This window comes from Caretta caretta, chromosome 3 (genome assembly GCF_965140235.1).
Source record: "Caretta caretta isolate rCarCar2 chromosome 3, rCarCar1.hap1, whole genome shotgun sequence".
NCBI lineage: Eukaryota > Metazoa > Chordata > Testudines > Cheloniidae > Caretta > Caretta caretta.
In genome coordinates, this window is record NC_134208.1 from 156,622,816 (window position 1) to 156,645,832 (window position 23,017).

The 23,017-nt window shown below is 46.5% G+C and overlaps 1 protein-coding gene across 2 annotated transcripts in view; it reads right to left on the minus strand.

Moving 5' to 3' along the window:
- Positions 1 to 19,611, minus strand: part of ALK (ALK receptor tyrosine kinase) — a 547,569-nt gene extending 527,958 nt beyond the window's left edge. For both annotated transcript variants that reach the window (XM_075127046.1, XM_075127045.1), the window contains exon 1: positions 17,777 to 19,611. In XM_075127046.1, the coding sequence (XP_074983147.1) occupies positions 17,777 to 18,449 (673 nt within the window). In that variant the 5' untranslated portion in view covers positions 18,450 to 19,611. The remainder of the gene's footprint in view (positions 1 to 17,776) is intronic.
- Between the last annotated feature and the right edge of the window lie 3,406 nt (positions 19,612 to 23,017).

Sequence of the window (23,017 nt, forward strand, 5' to 3'; positions counted from 1 at the left end):
AACCTCTATGTACCTAAGTTTGTTTCCATGTCACAGAAGAATAATCATTTAGCTACCTCACCAGGCTGTCAGGAGACCTACAGTCTTCCAAGCACTTTAAGGACCTCAAAGGGAAGGCGCTCCAGGATTGCTTAGTACCCATCTTCCACAAATGGTTCCACTCTGAGTCCCTGGGACTCTTAATCCAGTGTTGCATTGTTTATTTCCTAGTCAGCATTGTGTATTTCACTAGAAATCTCCCTTCTCATTAATCTTGCTGAACAGCTCTCCTCTCCAAGCTCTACTACACACGATTTGGGATTCCTCAGTCCTGAATACCCTTCACGTGGAAAATCGGTTTTAAGTGTCCCCATTACTCACATATTTAAAGATGTCAAAGCAAGGCCACCACGCAACTCCCAATGCATTTTAGAACTCTGTGTTAACACCAAAAAAGGCAAAGAGAGACAAGCAGGCAGCATCTTACTAGGATAGTTACCACTCAGGCAGGCCTAATACAGAAAGCTATGGAAAGGGCCAGCACAGGCAGGAAGAAAAAGCTGACTAGAAAACCTGATAAGTTTAAAGCTGGGTGAATATCAAAAGGTTCCATTTGAATAAGTAGTCGGGTTTAGAACTGGATTCTTCATCTGAGGTTTTAATGATGATGAGAAGAGAACTTTGTGCATTGCCCATGCATGGAATCTAAGTTATGTTTCCTCCCTCCAGCCACCACGATTTGTATTAGACCATTTTACCCTTAAGCTGTAGGGCTTCCATAGCATAAGAACTCAACTCCCTGAAGCTTTGCCTGGAATTTTTCTGAAGTTAGAAAAAGTCACCTTTACGTTCTCACACAAACATATTTTCATGCCCTTCCATGTCCCAGATGAGCCCAAACATGCCAAATTGCAAGAAATGGAGGGTGGAGATGTTTGGATCCAGGCACATCTTCACAAAATCCCATGAACAATGTGCTTCCTTTATGTCCATCTGGACCAGAATCAGGCCATACTGAAAAGCTCTGGAGAAAGTTTGTGCACATGGGATATCCTGACTAGTTTTGTAGATTCAAGAACTTCCGATAATTTGGATAAGCTTTAGATTCAAGTGTTGAATTTTTCTTTATATAGAATCTCTAAAAACTCTGACTCCACCCATCATTAGAAAAGATATGTATGACCAAATTAGCTTCAGGGACTATCCCTTGGCCATTAGATAATTTATTATATCCCCTTTGCCAGGACAGGATTGTTCCCTGTAGCATATTCATTTATGCACTGCTTTGTCCAATCCAGTTTAAATGAATCAACCGATCTGCCTCTCTCAAGAGAAATTGACATTCTTGACAAACTCCTTAAACACTAGCGATGTAGAGGGAACTAGAGAAGACCAGTTCCTTTAAATTGCTTTTTCTTCAAGTCAGTATATTTTATATTGTTTTATAGCCAATACAAAAAACCTGCCACTCCAAATAGGTTACACTGGTGATAAACTTCAATACATTAAGTCTTATGCATAGGCTGTTTTTTGAAGACTTAATATAAGCCATACTCATTATCCATAAAGTAGTATTGAATCAGGTCTTAAAACTTTATGCAGCTTTTGTGTGTGGAAATAAGAAAGGATTTTCGATTGGCAAGGCAGGGGAGGAAAAGTCATGCCCTGTGGCTGATCCAGAAATGCTCAGATGATTTAAAACCTTAATTACTCCTGGAAAGTTAGCACTTCAAATGTTATCATTTGCACTTCACTCTGAACTCAGCAGAGTGGAATGAATGGGGATGCAGTTATAAACTGAAAAGAACCTTTTTTATTATTATTATTTTTGGAGAGGACACCATTAGGAGGAGCGTGAGACATAGGATGCTACTTTTCAAGTGAATTCAGTGCTGGTGAATGGTGTCCTATTGATGGAGCGAGAAATGGGAGGTCTAGCCTTATAACAGGTACAGCATCGCAGGCTCTCTCGCAGAGCTCTATTAATGAGGCTCATCCCCAGTTCAACCTTGCATAATGCTTGCTGCACGCGTGGGGGCTTCCAAGAACATAGTACAATGCACACAACAAAAGATGCCAGCTTCAGCCTCACAAAAAAAGCCTCTTTTCAAAAGGAAATAGGAGGGCCTTGTTCAGATGGATCCCCTAGATATTCTTTAGGCACTAATAAGAGACAAAGTCTTGCAAAAATTGCAGGTCCTTGACAGCAACAAAAAAGCTTTGCTTCCTTTCACACTCAAGACTGGAACAGGGCTTTTCACAAGTACAGCCCTTTCAATCTCTGTAGGTTTGGCAGCAGAGAGGCCTGATATCAATTAACAACAACTATCTACCTACATATACATTACACACACTACTGTAGAGAGGGAACTCTTGTTCCTGAGGGCAAAACAGCAACCTCCAGGGTGCTCTAAAGCCTGACGCCTGTGTGGAGCCACTGTTGATGTCAGGATGTGGGTGCAGAGGTCAAAAGGGCACCTTCCATATTGAAGGTGAGGTTCTGGCCTGCAGGGACAGAGAAGGAGCTGCTGTTTGTAGTCAACAATGAGCGGTGCCTTCTGCTGTATTTGTGTTATGTGTTCTTTCAGTATAAATAACCAAGTTGTTCAATACAAGCTCTTGTTGCTTTAATGCATAGATCACCACATCTCTCCCTGCCTCCAGATCCCAGTGCCTAGTTCTATTGTCCCATAGCCCCACCTCTAAATCAGCAACTGAAGCCACACCTTCTCATTCCTAAACAGGAGGAAAAATCTGAAGAGCGTTACAACCTTACAAGCGTGGCAGGAGTCATCCCTTGCCACTGATCCAAGCACAGTATTCCACGCTGCAGTCAATAAGGAGCTCAGTGGAAAACCTGATGGTAGGCTGTGCTTAAGAGGTGCCAGGGCTCAAGTAATATTTTTATTTTAATAACTGATGCAGCAAGCCCAGAGGTGCTGGGACTCAGGCCTGGCAAGCCGCAGCACAAATTAAGCACTGATGGTAGGATAGAATGCTAAATATATAAACCCTTTAAGGTAACCTTCAAAAGGAAAATAAAAAGTTGGTTTGTAGTTTTAGGCTTTTGTTTGTTCGCTCCTTTGTGTATTCTAATAAACACCTGATTTTTTGGTTTAAGCTTTGCTTGCCTTTTATATCAGATAAGAACAGGATCGTGCCTATCTTGCTTCTCCCAAAAGACTGTACAAACAGCTGGAGGAGTTTTCAAATGACCTCAGAGGTACCCTGAAATTAAACTTCATTAAAAGGGAAGGCAAGAGAATTTTTTCAGACTGTTCAAAACTCATTTGCCTGTTTGGCTTTGTTGATATCGATTTAATTCAAACAGCTGGGAGAACAGTTGGATTTTCTCAAGACATGAATACTCCTGCCTCTCTGTTAAGGGCTGAGACAACTTGGAATACACATATGAAACCCAAAACAAGTCCTCCAATAAAATTAGGGAATACCAGGCAGAGAAGGAGAGGAGCAAAGTGAGAGGTTGTCTGTGAATGAAGCAGGGAAGAGGGTTAGAGTAGCATGGGGTTTCTAGGAGGCCTTTGGGGCTGGAGCTATGCTGTGTTTTGGGAGCATACCCATCAGCCTTCAAATCTGTCAGCCAAGACTTCAAAGTATGACAAATGGCTGAAATGTGGGATAGCTGGGTTTTATTACACACATCATAACCTACAGATAATGGGATTATTTTTGGAAATCTAAAACCTATTTTCAAGGGTCTTTCTTCACTGTGTGAAAGAAATAGACCTGTTTTGTGTTTTGAAAGAAATAGACCTGCTACTGGTGGGAGAGTTGAGCAGGAGGGCTGTTCCTGTCCAGGAACCTGGGTTATGTGTTTCTGTTAAGCTTATATAAAATCATTAAATTGTTTTTATTTAAATGTTACATAACACCATAATGAGAGGCTGCTGTAAGCTGCCACCTGCCACTATCTGACTGTCTCTCTGCAGTCCAGAGTACCACCTTCCCAAATAGACAATAGCCTTTGACCTCTGCAGTCACATCCCGAATTATAACATGACAACAGCAGATGCTCCACACAGATGTGGGGTTGCAAAGAGGGTCCCCTGCCAGGGATTCTCATGGGATACCAAGAGAGGATATTTGGGGATCCAGGCTGCCTCCCTTACAGTTAAGACTGATAGTCTTCCCACTTCCCCACACATTTAATTCAGCCCTTCCACCCCCAATACAGAGAATTAAGCCACCCCACACCAACACGGAGAATTAAGGCCCAGCCCTACCTCTCTACACAGTTCCATTGCTGCTGTCCTAGGCCCTTGCTGGTCTCTTCAAGGAACAGAGAGGAAGCCTAGCTGCCAAAAGCAGTTTTCCAGCAGTAGGGGCAAAGTTGGAGGGAGCAGGGTGAGCCAGTACATCTTCCACAAGAAGGAAGGGATGGAACCTCCCAGCCGTAAAAGCCCTCTTCTCTTGTGAGCAGACCAGCTGCCTACCCCTTCGTCTGCTTAAAACCAACTGTGGTCTCCCACCTCTCTTCTGCTTGTACAGGAGTGAGAGAGGATTGGGGGCCTAAAGTTGCTCTAAGGGAGTCTCCTCAGACTTCCCCTACCCCCACAAGCAGGCTGCTGCTGCTCCTCCTCCTCCTGTAGCACACCACCATAGCTTGTGGTGCAGGGCATGAAAGTCTACTGCGATGAAGAAGGTCTCTCATTAGGTGATACACCTGGGAAGCATGAGGGACAAGCAGGACCATGTGGGTGGCAACCTAGGGGAGAAGTGAGGTTTCTGGCAGGAGAGCCCTGAAGGGGGAGAAGAGCTGCCCCCTGATAAGCCACCTATAGTTTCTCAGAGTAACAGCTCTCATGTGAGAAACTAGAGGTGGGAGCATGTGTGTCTCTCCCCTACAAGTAAGTAAATATGAAAGGGAGCCATGCCAATTGTTAAGGCTGAACTCAGTCTCTGTGTAAAGCAGAGGGAGCTGAGACCATCTTGAAGTGCAAGTCTCCAAACAATCTTATCTATGGACTAACTATCAGACTCTCCATGATGTGGCAGTTTGGAGAGCAACCACTACATCTTTGGGCTTTGAAGAATTCTATACTTTTCAAAGTTAAAAAGGTACACTAAGGAAATCAAGCAGAGGATTATCAGGAAATATTTGCCAGGAGACATATTCTGAACTGTCCATATGTAGAGGATACATGGAATTCCTTTTCTTAAACATTGTATTAACCTTTTGCTGATGGAAAGAGATTGCTGATCAAGAGCTAGATGAGGTCAGTGCTGCAATTATATTTCATATCCCCTTCAAACACGTCTTTTTCAGTATGAAAGAAAAGAGTTGATAAAATGATTTGTTGCTGAAATTGAGTCTTTTAGAAGAATAATTAACCTATAATAACTATTCTGGCCTCGTCTTAAGACCCGAAAAGTAATCCTTTCTCATTAGCTTCAAGTTTAATTAGCATCAATAACGAAACCTCCCTCAGAAATAACCATACCATCATGCTCCCTAATGACTACATAGTTTAATACACAGTGCTACTAACAAAGGCCATAGGGCAGTTTCTGAAGACAGAATTTGAGGCCCCCAACAGAGCAAAGTTATCTTAGTTCCTCTTGAGAACACAATTTAAATCACAAAAAAATAAATCTGATGCGGAACATACCCAAAAGAAGATTTGTCTAAGAGGTAGGAGCTGAGAAACAAGGTTTTTTGAGGGGAGGGGTGTAGGATCTAGGCAGGCATAGTTTGGTGTTTAGAGAACAAGATGGTGGGGTTCTATTCCTGACTTGCTATATAATCCTGGGCAAATTACAGAGACATTCTATGGCTTAATTCTCACTTCTTGGCTGGTTGGTGAGAGTAGAGTGTAACAGTATTTGACATTCTCTATGAGAAGACTATCCTGCACTTGCAGGCTGGTTTAATTATCTAACAAAGTTTTTTCCATCTCTAAATTTTATGAGCAGTCTGTAAAATGGGTATAAATACTCAGTATTGTCACAGGGCTTCTGAGGCTTAATTAGCACCTGCAAAGCATTTAGAGATTCTCAGATGAAAGGCATTCTAAAATGCAAGGCATTTTGGTCCATGCAATTATGCCTTTATTTAATGGGAGTTGGTAGAAGTGAGAGAACCCAAGTGCATGGATTCTAATCTAAGTTCTTTAAAAAAGTCAGAACTTCCATATGCTCAAGTGTGTCATAAACCTTATAGTGCTTACGGCTAAGAGATTGGAAAAAAGTGACAAAAAACATTTGAAGACATAACAGCACTAAAAATAGTGTGAAAAGAAGGGGGGGGGGATCTATATTTGCCAATGCACATGGCATTGACAACTCCACAGGAACTTTGCCTTCTACTTTGCAATATATATATATATATGAAGTATAGATTTACCTCTCTACAATTAAAACAAAAGGAACAAGTGCATGGGGCCCCCCTATAGCACTCAGCAATGACAACTTATGCATCTGTTCTATACAGGGGGCAGGCCTTAGGGAAAATGGTACCCTGGGCAAACTTGCCCCTGACTCCTGTAGGTATGGCACCCCCCTGGGCTCCCCACCCTCCCTTCCCATCTAACCCCTGCACGGTGGTCCCTTCACCCTAATGCCTGCTCCCCCTCCTTCACTCCTAATCCCTACACCCCCTTGACTGCTCCCCCCCCCCCGAGCCCCTAACCCCTGCACTGTGCCCCCTTTGCCCAGAACCTTGCATCCCCCTCCTGCACCCACGTGGAGAAACTGACCTGGATACACAAAGTAGCTGGCATTGCTGCTCACTCGCCCACTGGACTACTGCTCCTCTGTCCCACGCAGCCCTAAGGGGATGTGGGGGGAGGGGGGGAGAGAGCAACGAGCGATGTCGGGGCTCCCTGTATCCAGGTCACTTTCCCTGCGGGCTGTGTAAAGGGAGGGCAGGAGAGCAGCAGCTCCTGATGCCTCCACACAGCCCAGGTGGGGAAGTGACCTGGATGCAGGGAGCCCTGGTGTGGTGTTGGGGGGAGTGTGTGTGCCTGAGTGAGTGAGAGTGCGCTGTCTCTTTATGCAAAAAGAAAAGGAGTCCTTGTGGCACCTTAGAGACTAACCAATTTATTTGAGCATGAGCTTTCGTGAGCTACAGCTCACTTCATCAGATGCATCGGATCCTTTTCTTTTTGCGAATACAGATTAACACGGCTGTTACTCTGAAACCTCTCTCTTTATGGAAGCACTCAGGGTCAGGAGCCTGAGCCAGGCTCGTTAAGACACAAACAGCTGCCAGCAGCTCCGGCCCCGGAGAGTACATCCACATTCCCCCCGTCCCGTCACCCCAGCTTAGTGGAGATCGGGTACACGGGGAGGGGGCCAATTCACCATCAGCCCCCCCTTTCAGAGCAGACAGGAGGACGCTCCCAATCCGGAGTGGCCAGGGGCAACTGCAGGGACGAGCCCGGGGGAGGGGACAGGAAGAGCAGTGACTCCGGAGCACCTGGCTCTGGCGGCTGGTCGTCCAGCTGCCCCCTCCCCCGTGCTGCTGCTCACCTGCCAATAGTGACGCGTCTCTGCAGCAGGTCCCATAGGAACCCAAAGCGGCGCACAGCGCCCCCTTCGGCAAGCCACCCTGGGTGGGGGGCCCATACAGCCTACCCCAAAGGCCGGCCCTACACATCACCGTAGCAAGAGACTATCCTCACCTACTCAGTGTGTTTAGAAGCTCTCTATCCATGGTCTACTTCCTGGTCACCTGCTGCAGAATCACATCCTTCCCGCAGGCCCAGCCCATGAGTTAAAAATGAGATTGCAGTTTTCTCCAGGTGCATAAAGTTGCAGGTGTGAAATCTGAGAGCTGCTTGTTACAGGGAAGATGTGTGCGGGAGGCGGCTGCAGCTGTTCACTTGACTACAATATGTTAAGGCATGGGAAATCCAAGTCTGAAACAGACTTAGCACACCTCTCCTTCTTGGACCAGCATGGAAGTGCAGCCCACTTTGCCTTACTCACAGCTTATGGGTTGCTTGATTTTGCTGGGACCAGAACGGGAAATATCAGTGGGAACCTATTCTCATGGTGTTTCCAGCAATTACCAGAAGTCTCATGTAAAAAGTCTATTTTCTGAAGATTGCCAGCTCAGTTTTGCCCTCAAGTGGTTCTGATGGTTTGAAGCCTTCAAATACCACTTCTCAGATGGGCCATGGAATCTCAATCTCAATCTCTCCTATTTAAATTGTTCCAGTTTAAATCAGTAATTAAATATTACTTGGCCCAGAGAAAGAATGATATTCAGGTGACCTAACCACTGAGCTGTAGTGGTGCCAGATCCCTGGTCAAATCCCTTCTCCTCAACAAACAGAGGAGAACTTAAACTAGTTGTCTCCCATACCCCAGGTGAGCACTCTAACCATGGCGCTGAAGATTAAACATTTGCCAAAGTCCCAAAGTCAGACAATATATCCAAGTCCCAGCTCCACAGAAGGCTCTTAGGTGTGGCAATGGTGACCACTGCAAAGCCAAACAGTTAAGTGCCTAGAAAAATCACACCAAACACCACCTCAGCAGATTTGTGTAGCTAAAAGGTGGCCTCTGAGCATACCCACTGGATTAGGCTCCACATGAGTTAGGCAGAGGAACACCTATATTCGCCTGGTTAATGGATCACTCTGGGGCTTAGGTGGGAGATAGGCATCCAGATGCCGAGAGTGAGGCAGCAGTGTGAGGTAGAAATACAGGTGCCTAGGGAACTGTTACTGCAAAAATTTGGGCACTGAGCAAAATTGTGTGCCTACAGGGTCTTATTGGAAAACCCGGGAGATGTTTTCAAAGGCCCCTCCCCCAGCCAAGCAGGAGGACCACTGGACCCAGGGACCAAATGAATGCAGGGGACGACTAATGAGAAAAACAAGGACTGAGGTGAAGGTCATAGGTCCAAAACGAGGGTACCGGCTGGGGACACCTAGCAGAGAATCCCGGACAGCGCCCACTGCTCCTCAAAGCTGTCAAGGGAGCCAGCGGATGCTGCGCAGTGGAACACTGCCCGGATGTGTAAAGGGTGAGGCAGCAGCCCAGTGGGAGTTTCAGGGATTGCAGTGGTACCTAAAAACATGACAGGGGTGTTGTGCCGAAATACCTCTGTGGAGCCAGGACTGAATGCTTCAGTTTGGTCCTAAAACAGGGTGAAATTTCAGAGGATTGACTTCCCCCACCCCAAAAGAAGAAATATGAATTTGTTATGCCACAGCAGGCATGGTAGACAAAAAAACTGAGATTACACTGAAGTTTCTGAGGTTTCCTATCACACAAAAGTTAGGTGTGGGGAAGATGTATTCTGATTAGCACTGGAAGACTGTACATCTGACTGGTTTTTTCTACTTAGAACTTACAAAAACCTTGGAGTTCAGACTGTAAGATTCATGCTCTCTCTGTAACAGCCTCATGAACAATAAGGCTTTGTGCCAATATGATGGCAGCTTTCCTTTAAGGATTTCAAAAGGTGATTAAAAGTTATCCCCACTTTACTTATGGGGAAGGTAACACACAGATAGATGCCGGACTTACAGATTTGCCCAGTGTCACACAGCAAGTCAATGGCACAACTGCATACAGAAAACCCACCTATCCTGACTCAAGTTGACTGCTCTAGCCACTAAACAATACTGCCTCCAGCATGATCTGTCTGTGTCACACACTCCATGACGACCCACACCTCCAGTTAATATAGTTGCATGCAGAGTAAGTTAGCACAGAATTTGATTCTTAGTTTCCCCTCTGTGCAGCACCTTGACATTCTCTGGCAAATATGTGCTATGTCAATGCAAAGTATTATTCAGTAATCTGTTCTTGAAAATCAAGGATCATTTTCACCTTCAATAAATAGACTTTCCCAAGCTTGCCACCACCTCTGTACAGTACTTTGTTTCTTTACAGTGCCTATTCTATGGTAATAAATTGGCTAATTTAGTATACCACTCCCATCTACTGGATGCAATCAGAAGTACTTAGTGTGTCAGAAGCCCTATATTGCTAGCAGCTAAAGGGGATTCTCTTTTAGTACAGTTGACAGGGGTTATAGCTTCAGGAAGATCTAAGGTCTGGCCATGCAGTCACAGTGAATTTCTGAGCAACCATGGTGTGCAGCATAGTGACAGCCATGAAATTTCTAGACAGACACTGTCATAAATCAAAATCCTTATGTATATGAGACTTTATTCTCAAAATGTGTTTCTTGCCTAAATATTTAAACACATAAATAACCTCCAGCCATTCCAACTTGTCATTTTAAGCTTCCTGACATTTATTGTTTGGAAGAGAAGAAAGGTCAGACTTATCAAATCTGCATTTATGCTTCCATGACATTTTTCTCCAACCAAATTTTTCTGAATTAGAGAAACAAGACAAATGTGGCACATTTCAGAAAGGACCTTTCTGAGCTAGGCACTTCAGTCTGTACAGAGGCACTTATCTCTGAAGATGATTCAGAAGGACAGTACTGTGATCCAGGAGATAGAGAAGGATTTGGAAGTCAAGAGACCTGGGTTCCAGCTCCACCATTGAATTGCCATGTGCCTGGTCACTGTGCCATGGTCACTGAAGCCAAAAAATTTTAAAAAGTGTCTAAGTTTGGGTGCCTTAAATTTTGAGTGACCAGCCTGGGGCAGTTGGACCCTGATAATCAGAGATGCTGAGCCTCTTTGCTTCAGTTGGAGTTGTTGCAACTCAGCAGTTCTGAAAGAAACCAAGCCCAAGGTGTCTCAATTTGGGCATGCAACAATGGAGGCACCCAACATTAGCCAACACTTTGAAAAATATTGATCTTAGCAACTGAAGCAAACAGATGTTATCTATACCAAGTGTGACGGGGCAAGGCCAGATGGCTATAGAAAAGTAGTGGGAGCTAGATATATTAGCTCCAGGCTAAACAAATCCCTGGTACCAGGATAAGTGAAATGGCAGCTGCTCCAGGTCAATTAAGACACCTGGGGCCAATTAAGAACTTTCCAGAGGGCAGGGAGAATGCTAGGTTGATTGGGACACCTGAAGCCAATCAGGGGCTGGCTGAAACTAGTTAAAAGCCTCTCAGCCAGTCAGGTGGGTGTGCATGTCAGGAGCTGTGGAAGGAAGTTGTGCTGTTGGAGAGGCTGAGTAGTAGACACCATATCAGGCACAAGGAAGGAGGCCCTGAGGTAAGGGTGAAGTGGAGCTTGAGGAAGTGAGGGCTGCTGTGGGGGAAGTAGCCCAGGGAATTGTACATGTCATGTTTCTAAAAGGTCAGCTACCATAGCTGATACTATTAGGGTCCCTGGGCTGGAGCCCAGAGTAGAGAGTGGTCCCGGGCTCCCCCCACCTTTGCCCCCTGATTAATCACTGAGACTGGGAGACAACAGAGTCTGTGCAAGGAAGGATAACTTCTCCTCACCTCCCTCGGTGGCTTATGATGAAAATGGCTCAGTAGACTGTGACCCTTGTCTCTAGAGAGAAGGGTTACGTGGAAGGTCACAATGAGCCTCTGAGGCTAGCGAAATCTGCCAGGAAACGTGGGACCCACGGAGGCAAGAACAGAGCTTTTTCACACAAGATATAGATAACATGGAGATAATGATGCTGATCTTCCTATGAACTCTGTGGATAAGTGCAAAATACCATTAGTCTTTTCTCACCTCTTCTTTCTATAGCTGATTCACATGTGTACGGCTCACAGGCAGATCATGATTTCTCAAATAATGTTCACACAAGATGCACTGTGAACCAAGTGACCTGACTAAGTTCAGATACAATTCAAACACACTATGCAAAACAGATTTATCAATTGACTCTGATTTTTGAGCAATGTCTTTGCATTTGTAGAATAAAGTGTTCAAGTCTCCCACCACCCCGGTGAAGGAGATATTTATTCCCCATTTTTACAGCTGGAAGAAATAGAGCCACAGCAAGGCGAGCAGGGAAAATGTATTAAGAGCATGCTGTGAATATTCATGCAAATAAAAAACCGAATGTGCTTTATCTATATTTGTGCCCCTTTTGTGTTTGCTTGCCATAATTTTAGTGCATAAGTTCACTGGCAGGAATGGTCATAGGAGCTGTGAGTTTTAAGCAATAGCAAAAGGAAATTTGCAGAAAGCAAAACTGAAATCAAACACATATATTTGCATCAGAAACTGATTTTAATGAGTGCTGCCCCAAGTGCAGACAAGAAAAGCCCCAATTTGCACTGGTTGAGCTTACTTTGGCTTTAAGCACTGGTAAATCCAACTGGTGCAAATTGTGGCTTTCCTTGGGGTTTGCACTGGTGCAGTTACAATGCCTGCCAGCCACTGACTACTGAACCCCAAGTCTAGACAAAGAGTCAGGAACTAGGGACGAACCACTTGCTCTACAAGGAAGCACTTCAGAAGCTGTGCTGCAAGGGGTTGATCCACTGAAGTTAATGGGCGTTTTACCATTGACTTAAGTGGGAACAAAATCAGGTCCCAGGTACCTAGCTGGGATTTAGGAGAATGACTGACAGACACTAATGAGAAGGTGATTGAACCCCCCCTACCTCCTCCCTGCCCTTAGGGCAGCTGAATTCACTATTGCCCAACCCCAGATTTGTTGTTGGGAAGCAAATAGCAACAAATAGTAAAGTAAAGACAAAGGTACAAATATGAGTGAACTCCTGACACCACTGAAATCCTTGGCAAAACTCCTATTAACTTCAATAGGGACAGTATTATACCCACACAGTCCAGTTTTCATTCACACAAAGGCCAATTTAAAAAAATATTTTTGCATCCCTTTCTCTCTGCCAAAATGATGTAAAGGGCCTTAGTGTAAATGAGAATCAGGCCCATGGCAGCAGCACCCTGCAGCAGTACAGTTTAGTTGCTTGGAAAGTGTCAGTATTTCAATAGCTCTGCTAGGGACACCGCTATGTAGTGAATGCTGAGAAGACAGCTGTTGTTTCAGACATGACATGTGGCAAGTTAGTATAATTCCATGTGAAGACCACAGAGCAGGAGAAATGTGTCTCCCGGCCAGGGAGGGATAAGTTATGCATTGCTATTTAAAAAAATATAATTGGAAATTTAAATCTATTTTATGAATGGAAGTACTTTGGCCTTTTGAGGAAGGCATGAGTCATTTTCATCCCACTGTGCCCCCTTTTTAATGAACATTTCCCACCTTAGCATATGTAAGTAGTAATTAATCACAGGAAGTTATTTTACAGGCATCACAGCTTATTAAATCTTCTGACTAGACTCCCAAGAAACCCACTTAACATTTGTAGACCAGGTGTCCTACTGTAAGTGTGCTGACTACCTGTGATGTTAATATGTGAGAGAATGTCTGCTCTAGTAATTAGAGCATAGTGGATTACCTGTGTAGCTGTAGATCCATTAGTCATGCTACTAGACCTCCTCTAAACTACCCTGCTCCATGCTGCCACCATGGTGTCTTCATGTCTATTCACTGCATGTAGGGGGACATTCACTCCCTGCAAAGAGAGCCAGCACAAGGCCTATACACTACTTAAATCCCACTTATGTCCAGGTGTGTATTCACCCCAATTGCAGTGGAACTGACATGGATGGATCTTACACACAACCTGCATAAGTAATCTGTGGCCAGTCTCTATGGCACCACAGAGCAGATGTTTTAGGGTTGATTCAAGGAAGGGTTAGTAGCATGGCCAATGCATTCACAGCTATGCAGATCCACTCTAACTTCTAGACCACATACCCTATCATGACTACAGAAGGCATAAGTAGGTCTTTAGTGGTGCATAGGTGATAAATAGACCTTCTATTAAGGGTGAAATTTCCATGTCCATGGAAGTGGGGCAGTAATTTAGCCCTGAGAATTTTTGCAGGCATATTTTGTGGAAGTTCCTGTAAACTTTATGGTTTGTCTACTGAACAACAATGGTTCTCTTAGTACCATCCTTTATTAATTTTTTTCTCTCCCACCCCCACCACAATTCTGTGCGGAAACATCTCTTGGCAAGACTTGTTAAAAAGGGGGAGGGCTAACTCACTAAATAGCCTTGAGTGGGTGGGACAGTTAAAGAATAAAGCAAAGCCAAACACAGTTTAGCCACGTCTGGCTCCCTCCCCATCTAATCAAAATTTAATCTCCGACCATTTGGCAAAAATATTTAATTATGTCTGTACAGGTGTGTCTACACTGCAATTATACCTGTGGTTGGCCCATGGCAGCTGACTCGAGCTTGCAGAGCTCCGGCTAAGGGGCTGTTTAGCTGCAGTGTAGATATTTGACTCAGGCTGGAGCTCAGGCTCAAGGACACTGCAAAATGGGAGGGTCCCAGAGTTCAGGCTGCAGCCCAAGGCCAAATGTCTGCACCACAGTTAAACAGCTCTTTAGCCAGGGGTGACAAATTCTTCCTAAAAGTGGGGGGGGGCGAGGACCCCCCTTCCATGACCATGCCCCTACCCCTTCTCTTCCCCCAAGGCCATGCCCCCCAGAGCAACTGGAAGCCAGAGCCAGGTTGGGGGGCCCAAGAGAAGCCTCCAGCCTGTGGCCCTGCCCCTGGGTCCCTCACCCAGGGCAGATGGAGGGTCCTCGGCTCCCTACAGCTGCCTGCACAGCTCTTACCAGTCTGGCCTGGGGTTGAGGCCCTGGGAGATGAACAGCTGCAGCTGGACCATGGAAAAAGCCACCCAGGCAACTCTGGAGATCCAGGGATCCTCCATCTGTCCTGTGGGATGGGGACATGGGTCGGGGACTGCTCTTGGGTGCCCCACCCCAGGCAGGTGGAGGGTCTGATGCAGCTCCCCGGGCTTCTTGGGCTGCTCCTACCCCTGTAGTGGTAGGAGTGGGAGGGCCATGGCCTCTTAGCCCCCTGTGTTCCAGTGCCCCCACCTTTAGCCCGAGCCCCACAAGCTTGAGCCAACTGGGTGTCTAATTGCAGCATAGATATACCCTATATGAACTACAGTCCTGGGCATCTCCATATTACGGTGAGGTAATGAAAACACATGAGCTATCTTGGTATAAAATCCAAGTGGAGCCAAGGCTCTGTAGTTTTTAACCATGGTCAACACTTTCCCATCACCTGGCAGGGACCTTGCCAAGCCACATCACGGTAAAAGCCTTTTCTTTGCTAGGCTTTCACACTGAGATCACTAATACATATTGATCTCCAGTAAAAACAAACAAAAAAAAAAACCCCACACCTTCCTATGGCCTTTTGTATTGTAAAACTTCTTAGGGTTTGCCATCTAACAGGGGCTAAACCTTCAGCTGCCTTTTCTTCACTAGGAGTGTAACACCAGTTAGCTAACATGGGTTCACTTAACACAGGTTAAAAATAACTTTATTCCTACTGAAGACAAGCCCAGACACTGCAGCTCCCATCACTGCTCAAATCAGTGGAGCAAAATTGTGGAGAAACCATGTCCCCAGTTTCAGGTAGGATCTTGGCCACAGCAACACTGAGCTGTGTAAGAAACTGCAAACAGGAAGCTGGGCAGAGGGGAGGAGGGAGTTGAGCAGAGGGAGATTGATAGTTTATTTCGGGTCAGGGGTTACTGGAATGGATTGAAGGACCAACAAGCCTTAATTGTTGAGACTACCTTTGGCAACATGTCTTCACTGTACTTACCTTGGGGTGAATGTACCTTAACAGATATCTCGGGGCTTGCCCTCTAGCTCAGGCAGTGGTGGGTACCTCACCATGTAGCACAGAAACAGTCATTTTGTTGCATGAATGTGGAGCATGTTAACTCAGGCTCAACCATGGCTTTCTTCTTAAACAGTGAAGACAACTCCTTTAGCAATCTCTTCACTGAGGGGAAAAAAGTTAACAAAACCAGCAAGATAACTAATCTGGGCTAGCTGTAACACTGTTAGGTCTCAGGGGAGACAGCAGAGAGTTTTACTATGATGTAGCTATGTGAGGTCAGCCACAATGGGAGGGGGAGAGAATCCTACCTAGCTACATCATAGTAAAAGCTACCTGTGTTTGGTCTCCATTAGGATTTTACAGCCAGATCAATGACCTGTTTTAGTTATCTCGCTGTAAGAAAAAGCTCACTTTTTTTGGCAGGTCCGTTCAGACCAGGCTTTGAAAGCCCAGTCTGATTTCACTTATACCCGTGGAAATCTGAAGAGGGTCCCCTAAAGTTAGTTTCAACAGATTTAAACTGCTGGCCCATTTTTTCAGTTATGAGCTCAGAGCTGGCTGCTTCAGCGTTGTGCTTCAAGTCCCAGTAGTGACTTGTCTTTTCAGACTCTACACAAGTATATTCTGCGGTCCATTAAATAAGCTACCCAGCTGCTCTCCCTGGGACAGAGCCTTTGGCCGCGCCGTCCCTTGGGGCTTATGTTCTTTCTGTAGAAGACAATGAAAGAAAGCTAGAAAGAAAGCTTAAATAATTGTGGGTAATAAGAAGAAATCTCCTTTACTGACGCAGAACAAAGACCTTTTATCTGCGGGAGTCGAGTCGTCCTTACCTAGCTTGCTTTCAGAGAACTGAGAGGTGGGCGCAAGAATTTATGCTACACTGTTTCATTAGAGCAGTATGAGTGCTGACAGAGCTGTTGTCCTCCCTACTGCTTTGACCTTTGCAATGCCAGTTCACCTTAGACTCCTTGGATTCAAAAGGATGAAGTTAATTAAGCCCCACTTTATATCCAACTGAAGGAGAATCAACGGCATGCTCATGCCTTATATTTGTTCTGGGCATTTGCTATCGCTCTGTGTCCCTTCATCATATTCATGCCTCGTTGTGTTGGTATCAAGTGTATCAATGTTTTTGCTTCGTTGTGGTTGGTGATAGAAGAGAACCTGGAAACCACTTGTTTCACTCCATTGAGTTTTGCCTCCGTTATTACCAAATACATACCCTATTTCTCCACTTTATAGACCCGGATCCTGCACTGTTTAGGTCAGTGGCAGCATTGCCATTGACTTCCAGGAGATCAGGACTACACTATGGGTGAGTAGCTGGACTTCGAGTCCTTGTGTCTGAATGAAATAAACAAACTCAACCTGTTTAACAAAACAGCTGGATGCTTTCTACATAATCTTCCCCACCGCGATCATCCCCTGACACATTCTGTTCTACTTAAGCGTCCCAAAAATCAGACAAGAGGAAAAAGCTCCAACTCGGATTGATTTTTCTTTACAAACAATCAGGTGGGTGGAAAAGTGAGGAATGTAGCATTTTGCGCCCTACTGCTTCTTAGAGGGATACAGCCCATTCGTCAAAACCAGGATTAACCCCACAGCAAGTCTCTAGTTTCTTTCCCCTCTTACTTAATAGAAGGCGGCATTCTCTGGCCACTAGTCCCACTGGAGCTGGGGGAGATAGGAGAGCAGGGAAATCTCGAGCGAAGATGTTTAAGCAAGGCTATATTATTGAATCAGCAGGAAACCTCTCGTAGGGCTCCCGGGGTGTTCTGGGGCCAGCAGAGCGTGTGGTGGGAGACTTCCGGGGAGGATCCCCCAGGTATTTATTTTTGACCAAGGCCATTTGATGCTATCTAGTGCGGTCCCAACACAACACGCTCTTCAGATGTGTCTTTGAGGAACCAGAGCGACAGGTCCCCTTTGCAGGGCTAGTTTAGTCGTGCCCAGAGGGATGGTACTCTGGAGGCGCAAGGAAGCCCCCCTCCCCCCCCCCCCGCCAACTCAGAAGGTGTAAACACGGGCTGTGGGGAGATAACAAGGACTTGGATCCCGTCATGTTTTCCAAACTTTCCCTAGCCTCAGTGTAAGGGAGACGCTAAATGGGCAGAATAACTGTGGCCCGATCAGCCCCCAGCTCAAGGGGAAGTTCTCAGGGCTAGGTGGAAACATTGAGCTTATACGGGTGCAAGTCATAACGCCAGGGTCTGCGACGCAACTGCTTACCTCTCCTGGAGATCTGAAAGAGAAGGCGGGGCTGGGAGGCTCTGATCGCCGCGGATAAGCTGGTCTCCCTGCCCAGGAATGCCGCCTTCCTCTCGGGCATCAGCCGGATTCTCAGCCTTCCTTCTCCGGAGCGGATCCACCAGCTGAACAGCTCCGTGAGGTTAAACTCCAGCTCGCCCGCAGCTGGCTCTGCTTCTTCGCCCGCTGCCTGGGCCGGGTCCCAGGCGCAGCCATCCCGCAGGCTCCCTTCTCCCACCTCCAGCACCAACTGCTTGGCTCGGCGGAGCTTCCGCACCGAGCCCCCTTTCAGCACCTTGGACAGGGCTCGAGCCCGGGCTGGCTGCTGCGGGGATCCGGCCCCGGGAAGCCAGGAGTTCGCCGCCCGAAGCAGGGGCGAGCACTCCAGCACCAGGCTGCAGCGCGCCCGGAGCCAGCCCACTGCTTCCCCTCCGCCCAGCAGCAGGTCCCGCAGGTAGGTCCGGAACAGGGAAGGGACGATGAAATCTACCGCCAGGCTCTTCCTCTGGAGCCGGGAGAAGCTGGGGGGTTCTCGCTGCAACGGCTGCCCAGGCCGGGAGCCGGCGAGAGGGGTCCTCTCTTCCAAGCTCAGGGCTGGGGGGAAGGAGAGGAGGACGGTGGCCACAAAGAAGGGGGAAAGGCTGGCAGCTTTCATGTTAGCATGTGATGGGGGAGAAGTCACTGGGTTCTAGGGGATCCCCCCGACTCAGTCACCAGCTGGATTCACGGGGGTTCCCGGGTGATCCTCCGACTTTCTCACTTGCAAGAGCTCAGGGGAGCCACTGGATCCCTCTACTCCGTCACCAGCAGGAGCTGCAGGGAGCCAGGGGAATCCCTGGATCGCCTCCCCTTCCAGGAGGTGCTGGGACTGCTCCCTCCCGCTCGGGCACCCCCGGGACCCACTGGATTCCTAGCAATGCCTCCTAGTGGATCACCAGCCAGATCCAGGCGAGCCGCTGTCCTCTCTCACTGGAGCCCGCCGCTGGCCGGATGCGTGTGTCCGAGCCCGATGTGCAGTCGCGAAGGGACGGGTGTCTCTTCTCACACTCCTCCGCACATCTGCACTACACGGCCATTCACAAGGGCGGCTGGGCGACAGGCGTGTGGGCTGGCCCGCTCCCCACCCCCTCAGCAGCGCACACCTTCCCCAGAGGGCAGCCCCAGCTCGGCTGCTCCCCTGGAAGGCAGGGCTGTGTCTGGGGCCGGAGCTGTTCCTATCCCCGGCTAGTTGCAGGGAGTCTCTCGCGCGCCTCGGCTGCTCGCTGCGACACTTCTTCTTGCCCGACCCTTTGCAGGAGCAAACCCCAGGCTGAACTTCAGGAGCTGCCCAGCTCCTGTTCCCCGTTCCCCTCCCCTGTCACTGGCCGGAGACACCCTGCTCCAGCCCGGCGGAGCTGTCCCTGGCCTTGGACGGCTCCTGGTGGCTTTCTGGAGTGGCTGGCTGCTGGGGGGGAGACGGGACCGCAGTTTGCGGGGGTCCCTCTCAGGCTCAGCCCGGCTCTCCAGTGCCTCCCCTCAGCTCCCTTGGCCAGCTCCTGCTGGTTTTCTGGAGTAGCTGTAGCGGCTGGTGGGGCGGACGAGCTCAGCTACTGGGTCCCTCGGCCGGGTCCCTCGGCCAGCTCCCTACGTCTCACTCCTCTGGGCACCTTGAACCATCCCATTGGTGGAGCCGCTGCGAGCGCCCGTGGAGGGAGGGGGCGGGAGGCTGGGTGAGGGGCTCAGCAGCTTCAGGCCCCTCCGGCAAGCTGCAGCCGCCCGGCGGTCTAGCGTGGCAGCCGCCGCCGCCGCCGCCACTCCTGGCAGTCCCTGGTTCACAGCTGCCTGGCCCGCTCGCGGCTGCTGCGAGGCTTTTTTACAGGCTCCAACTACCCGCCACAAGCCAGGTATTACCCTGCCACCGCTGACGTCACGCCGGAGTCCTGCTCCCACCAGCCAATGGCGTGTCCAGGGGACATTATTATTCAAATGATCTGAGAGAGGGAGGAGGCTCAGGAGGGCGGGGGAGCGCCTTCATTGAGAAAAGCACTACGACCCCCGCTCCGTGTGACTGCTGGCGGGCTGTTGGAGGCAAACGAGGGCCTTTGGCGGGGAATTGGCAATAATGCACTTTCCCTGCCTATGCATCAAAAGATTGAGCGGATCAAGTACAAGCACAGCAAGTTCACGACTCGAAAGGATGAGATCGGCGAGAAGAGGCGTTTAGTTCACCACCTCTGTGATCCGCACCGTTGCATTTCATCTGCGGAAATGACTTTTAATGACAAGAAATTGTACTGGGGTGGGAGGTGAACAGATTCCTCTAGTGCAGTGGTTCCCAAACTTTAACAAGCTGTGAACCCCTTCCGCTAAAATGTCAAGTCTGGCAAACCCTCTCCTAAAAATGAATATTTCCAGGGATTTTCTTCTTCACCTGAGTATAAATTATAAAAGCAGTAATCTTGGAAATATAAAATTTGTTTTTTATGACATGCTTATTACACACTAGGACAGCTCTGTCCACCATTAGGGAATTTTTTCCCTAGAACCCCCTGTAACATTTCATGAACCCCAGTTTGGGAACCACTGCTCTAGTGAAGAAAGCAGTGCCATGTGGTCTACTGGAGAGAGTATGGGACTGGGGGTGGGAGGAGATCTGGGCTCTCTTCTCACTACTGCTACTGACTAATTTCCTGTGTGACTTTAGGCAAGTGTCAGGTTGAGATTTTAAGGCAGGTGTTTTCAAAGGAGCCTAACCTCTGTGTCCCCATTTCCACACCTGTCAATAGAGTGCAAGCTCTTACTTTTCAGTCTTTAAAACATCTGTAAATGTAGCATTCATGCCTCCATAGCAGAGGGGCCCCCTGTAAGACCCTCTATGCATCATGTGATGAGTAATAGCCTCTTCAATGGGCTGAATTTCACAGTGATAGTTATTTAGATTTATAAACAAGAGGGATTATTTGTAATGCACTTTGAGATCCTGGAAAGATTTAAATGTTGAAAAGAGGCTACTGGTCTTGTTTTGTAGGTTGACCCCTACATTGAAAGTAAGAGTTAAAAAAAGTTACTCACATCCACCCTAATTGAATTGGCCTCATTAGCACTAACCCCCCCCCCCCTTGGTAAGGCAACTCCCATCTTTTCATGTGCTGTATATTTATACCTGCCTACTGAATTTTCACTCCATGCATCTGATGAAGTGGGTTTTAGCCCACACCCAAATAAACTTGTTAGTCTCTAAGGTGCCACAAGGACTCCTCATTGTTTTTTTATTAAATGTGTTTTTCAAAACTAGAAAAGTCAGAATTTGACATTGTTTGGCTTCTTTTCTTTTCAGTTATTCCCCCACACACTTCATCTCCTATTTGTCCCCTTCCTCTCCTATTCCCCCCTCCCCCACCATGTTATTAAATGCAATAGAATGAATGATGTCCAGGGCTGTTTGAAAGAAAAGTGAAATATCCCTCCCCCACCTTCCATTCTCCTTTTTCCTACTCTAACTCCTCAAAAGTTGAAGACATTTCCCATTGCATTCAGAAGGAAACACTGAAAAAAATTGGGGGGGAATCAGTTTGGAATTAAAATAATTTCAAAGATTTATGAAGCTATTTTCCTTTTTTTGGCCAGCTCTAAGTGTTATACTGTAAATAGCGTAATTATGTTTTTTGATAACCAAGTATTACTCATTTTACTGGAAGTTGTCTGCATGAATTACTTATTGCCCTGTGTTTCATACTTAATGCATGTAATTTTATAATCCAGGTATTACATAGTAGTTACAGTGTAATTATTCTGTCACATAGTTAGTTCTTTTGGCAATTTAAAAAAAAAGTGTTAGTTACAGGTATTGCAAAGCATAATCACAGATTAACCATGATATAATTGTAGCGCAAATAGAGGCTGTAATTTACAGCCACAGTATTATAAAAATATAATAAGCATCTTTTCTACACATGAGCTGAAGAACTAGGATCAGTCAGCATAGTAACACTCAGTTATATAATATTTTTAATACAAAAAGCATACTGGTGCCATATTCCAGTCTTAAGCTTTTAAACTCCCTTAACCAAAGCCTATTAAAGACAATGGCAGTCTTTCCATTGACCTCAGTGGGCCCTACAATCCCCACAGCTTGTAACTTTCACTGTTTTAGGTTTCATTAGACTCACCCAACATGTGACTTACGATTGCTTACCCATCACTTCTGAATTTGGCTTGTAGTATTTTAGGGCCTGATGATGCATCCATTAGAGTAATTAGCAAAGCTCATATCAGGCTTTTGCCATAAAAAGATTTTTTTTAAAAATGTGTACCTTAATACATTCAAAAAGATGCAAGCACATAAAACTATTCTGGTTGGGTTTCCCCCTCCCCCGCCCCCCATTCAGCATCCTCTTATAAAGTAGCTGCTAGAATCACTTTAATGTCTGCATTAGTGAGACTTGAAAAATCGATCCTCAAACTTGTCCCATTCCACCAAATTATTTTAGTCACCTGTCATCTTAGTCACACCGAGTGCTATACACTAGCAAGTTTCTTACAAAAATGGCAATTGGAGAAAATGAAATACAATGCAGTGGAAGAAAATGTTCTAAAAGTCTCGTTGACTAGTTTATTATAGGCTGTTTGCCTGCTTGCGTGAATCAGATTTCCATCAAATAAAGATTCCACTAGGGGACTTTTATAGCTTTCATTCCGCATGTGACAGATATGGAAATTTCCTGTCATGTCTTGCACAAGCCTTATTGAATTAAGTTAATCTTAAGAGTTGATTATATTAAAAAATGCAAATATTTATGCATTATTGGGGGATTGCATCTAGCATCTCTAAGGGGGTTACATGGCCCATGTAAACCATGGGAAGCGGTATGAGCTCAAAAGGAATATTTGAAACAATGGGCCAGATAAGAATGAACTTATATACTTAAATAGGTTCCCAGGAAATATCTGGGGGGATGAATATGCAAATGTACCCCATCCAATTATGCAAGAGCTCTGCCTTTTGAAGCATCATCCTGAGGAGGGGACCTTTGTCTGCTGATTGCCTGTTAGGAGAGGACAAGATCAAAGGCCCAAATCATATAAAGGAGGGACTCTAAGGTTCATGAGGGTTCTTGTTCTGAAAAAGATGTAACGAATTTATAACCACAAACGAAAATCCTGCGTAGGGTCTGAAGGACTGACTCCTACCAGATCCCTTGTTGCAGTTGGGGGTGATAGCTTGTAAGCTTATTAGCACACGTG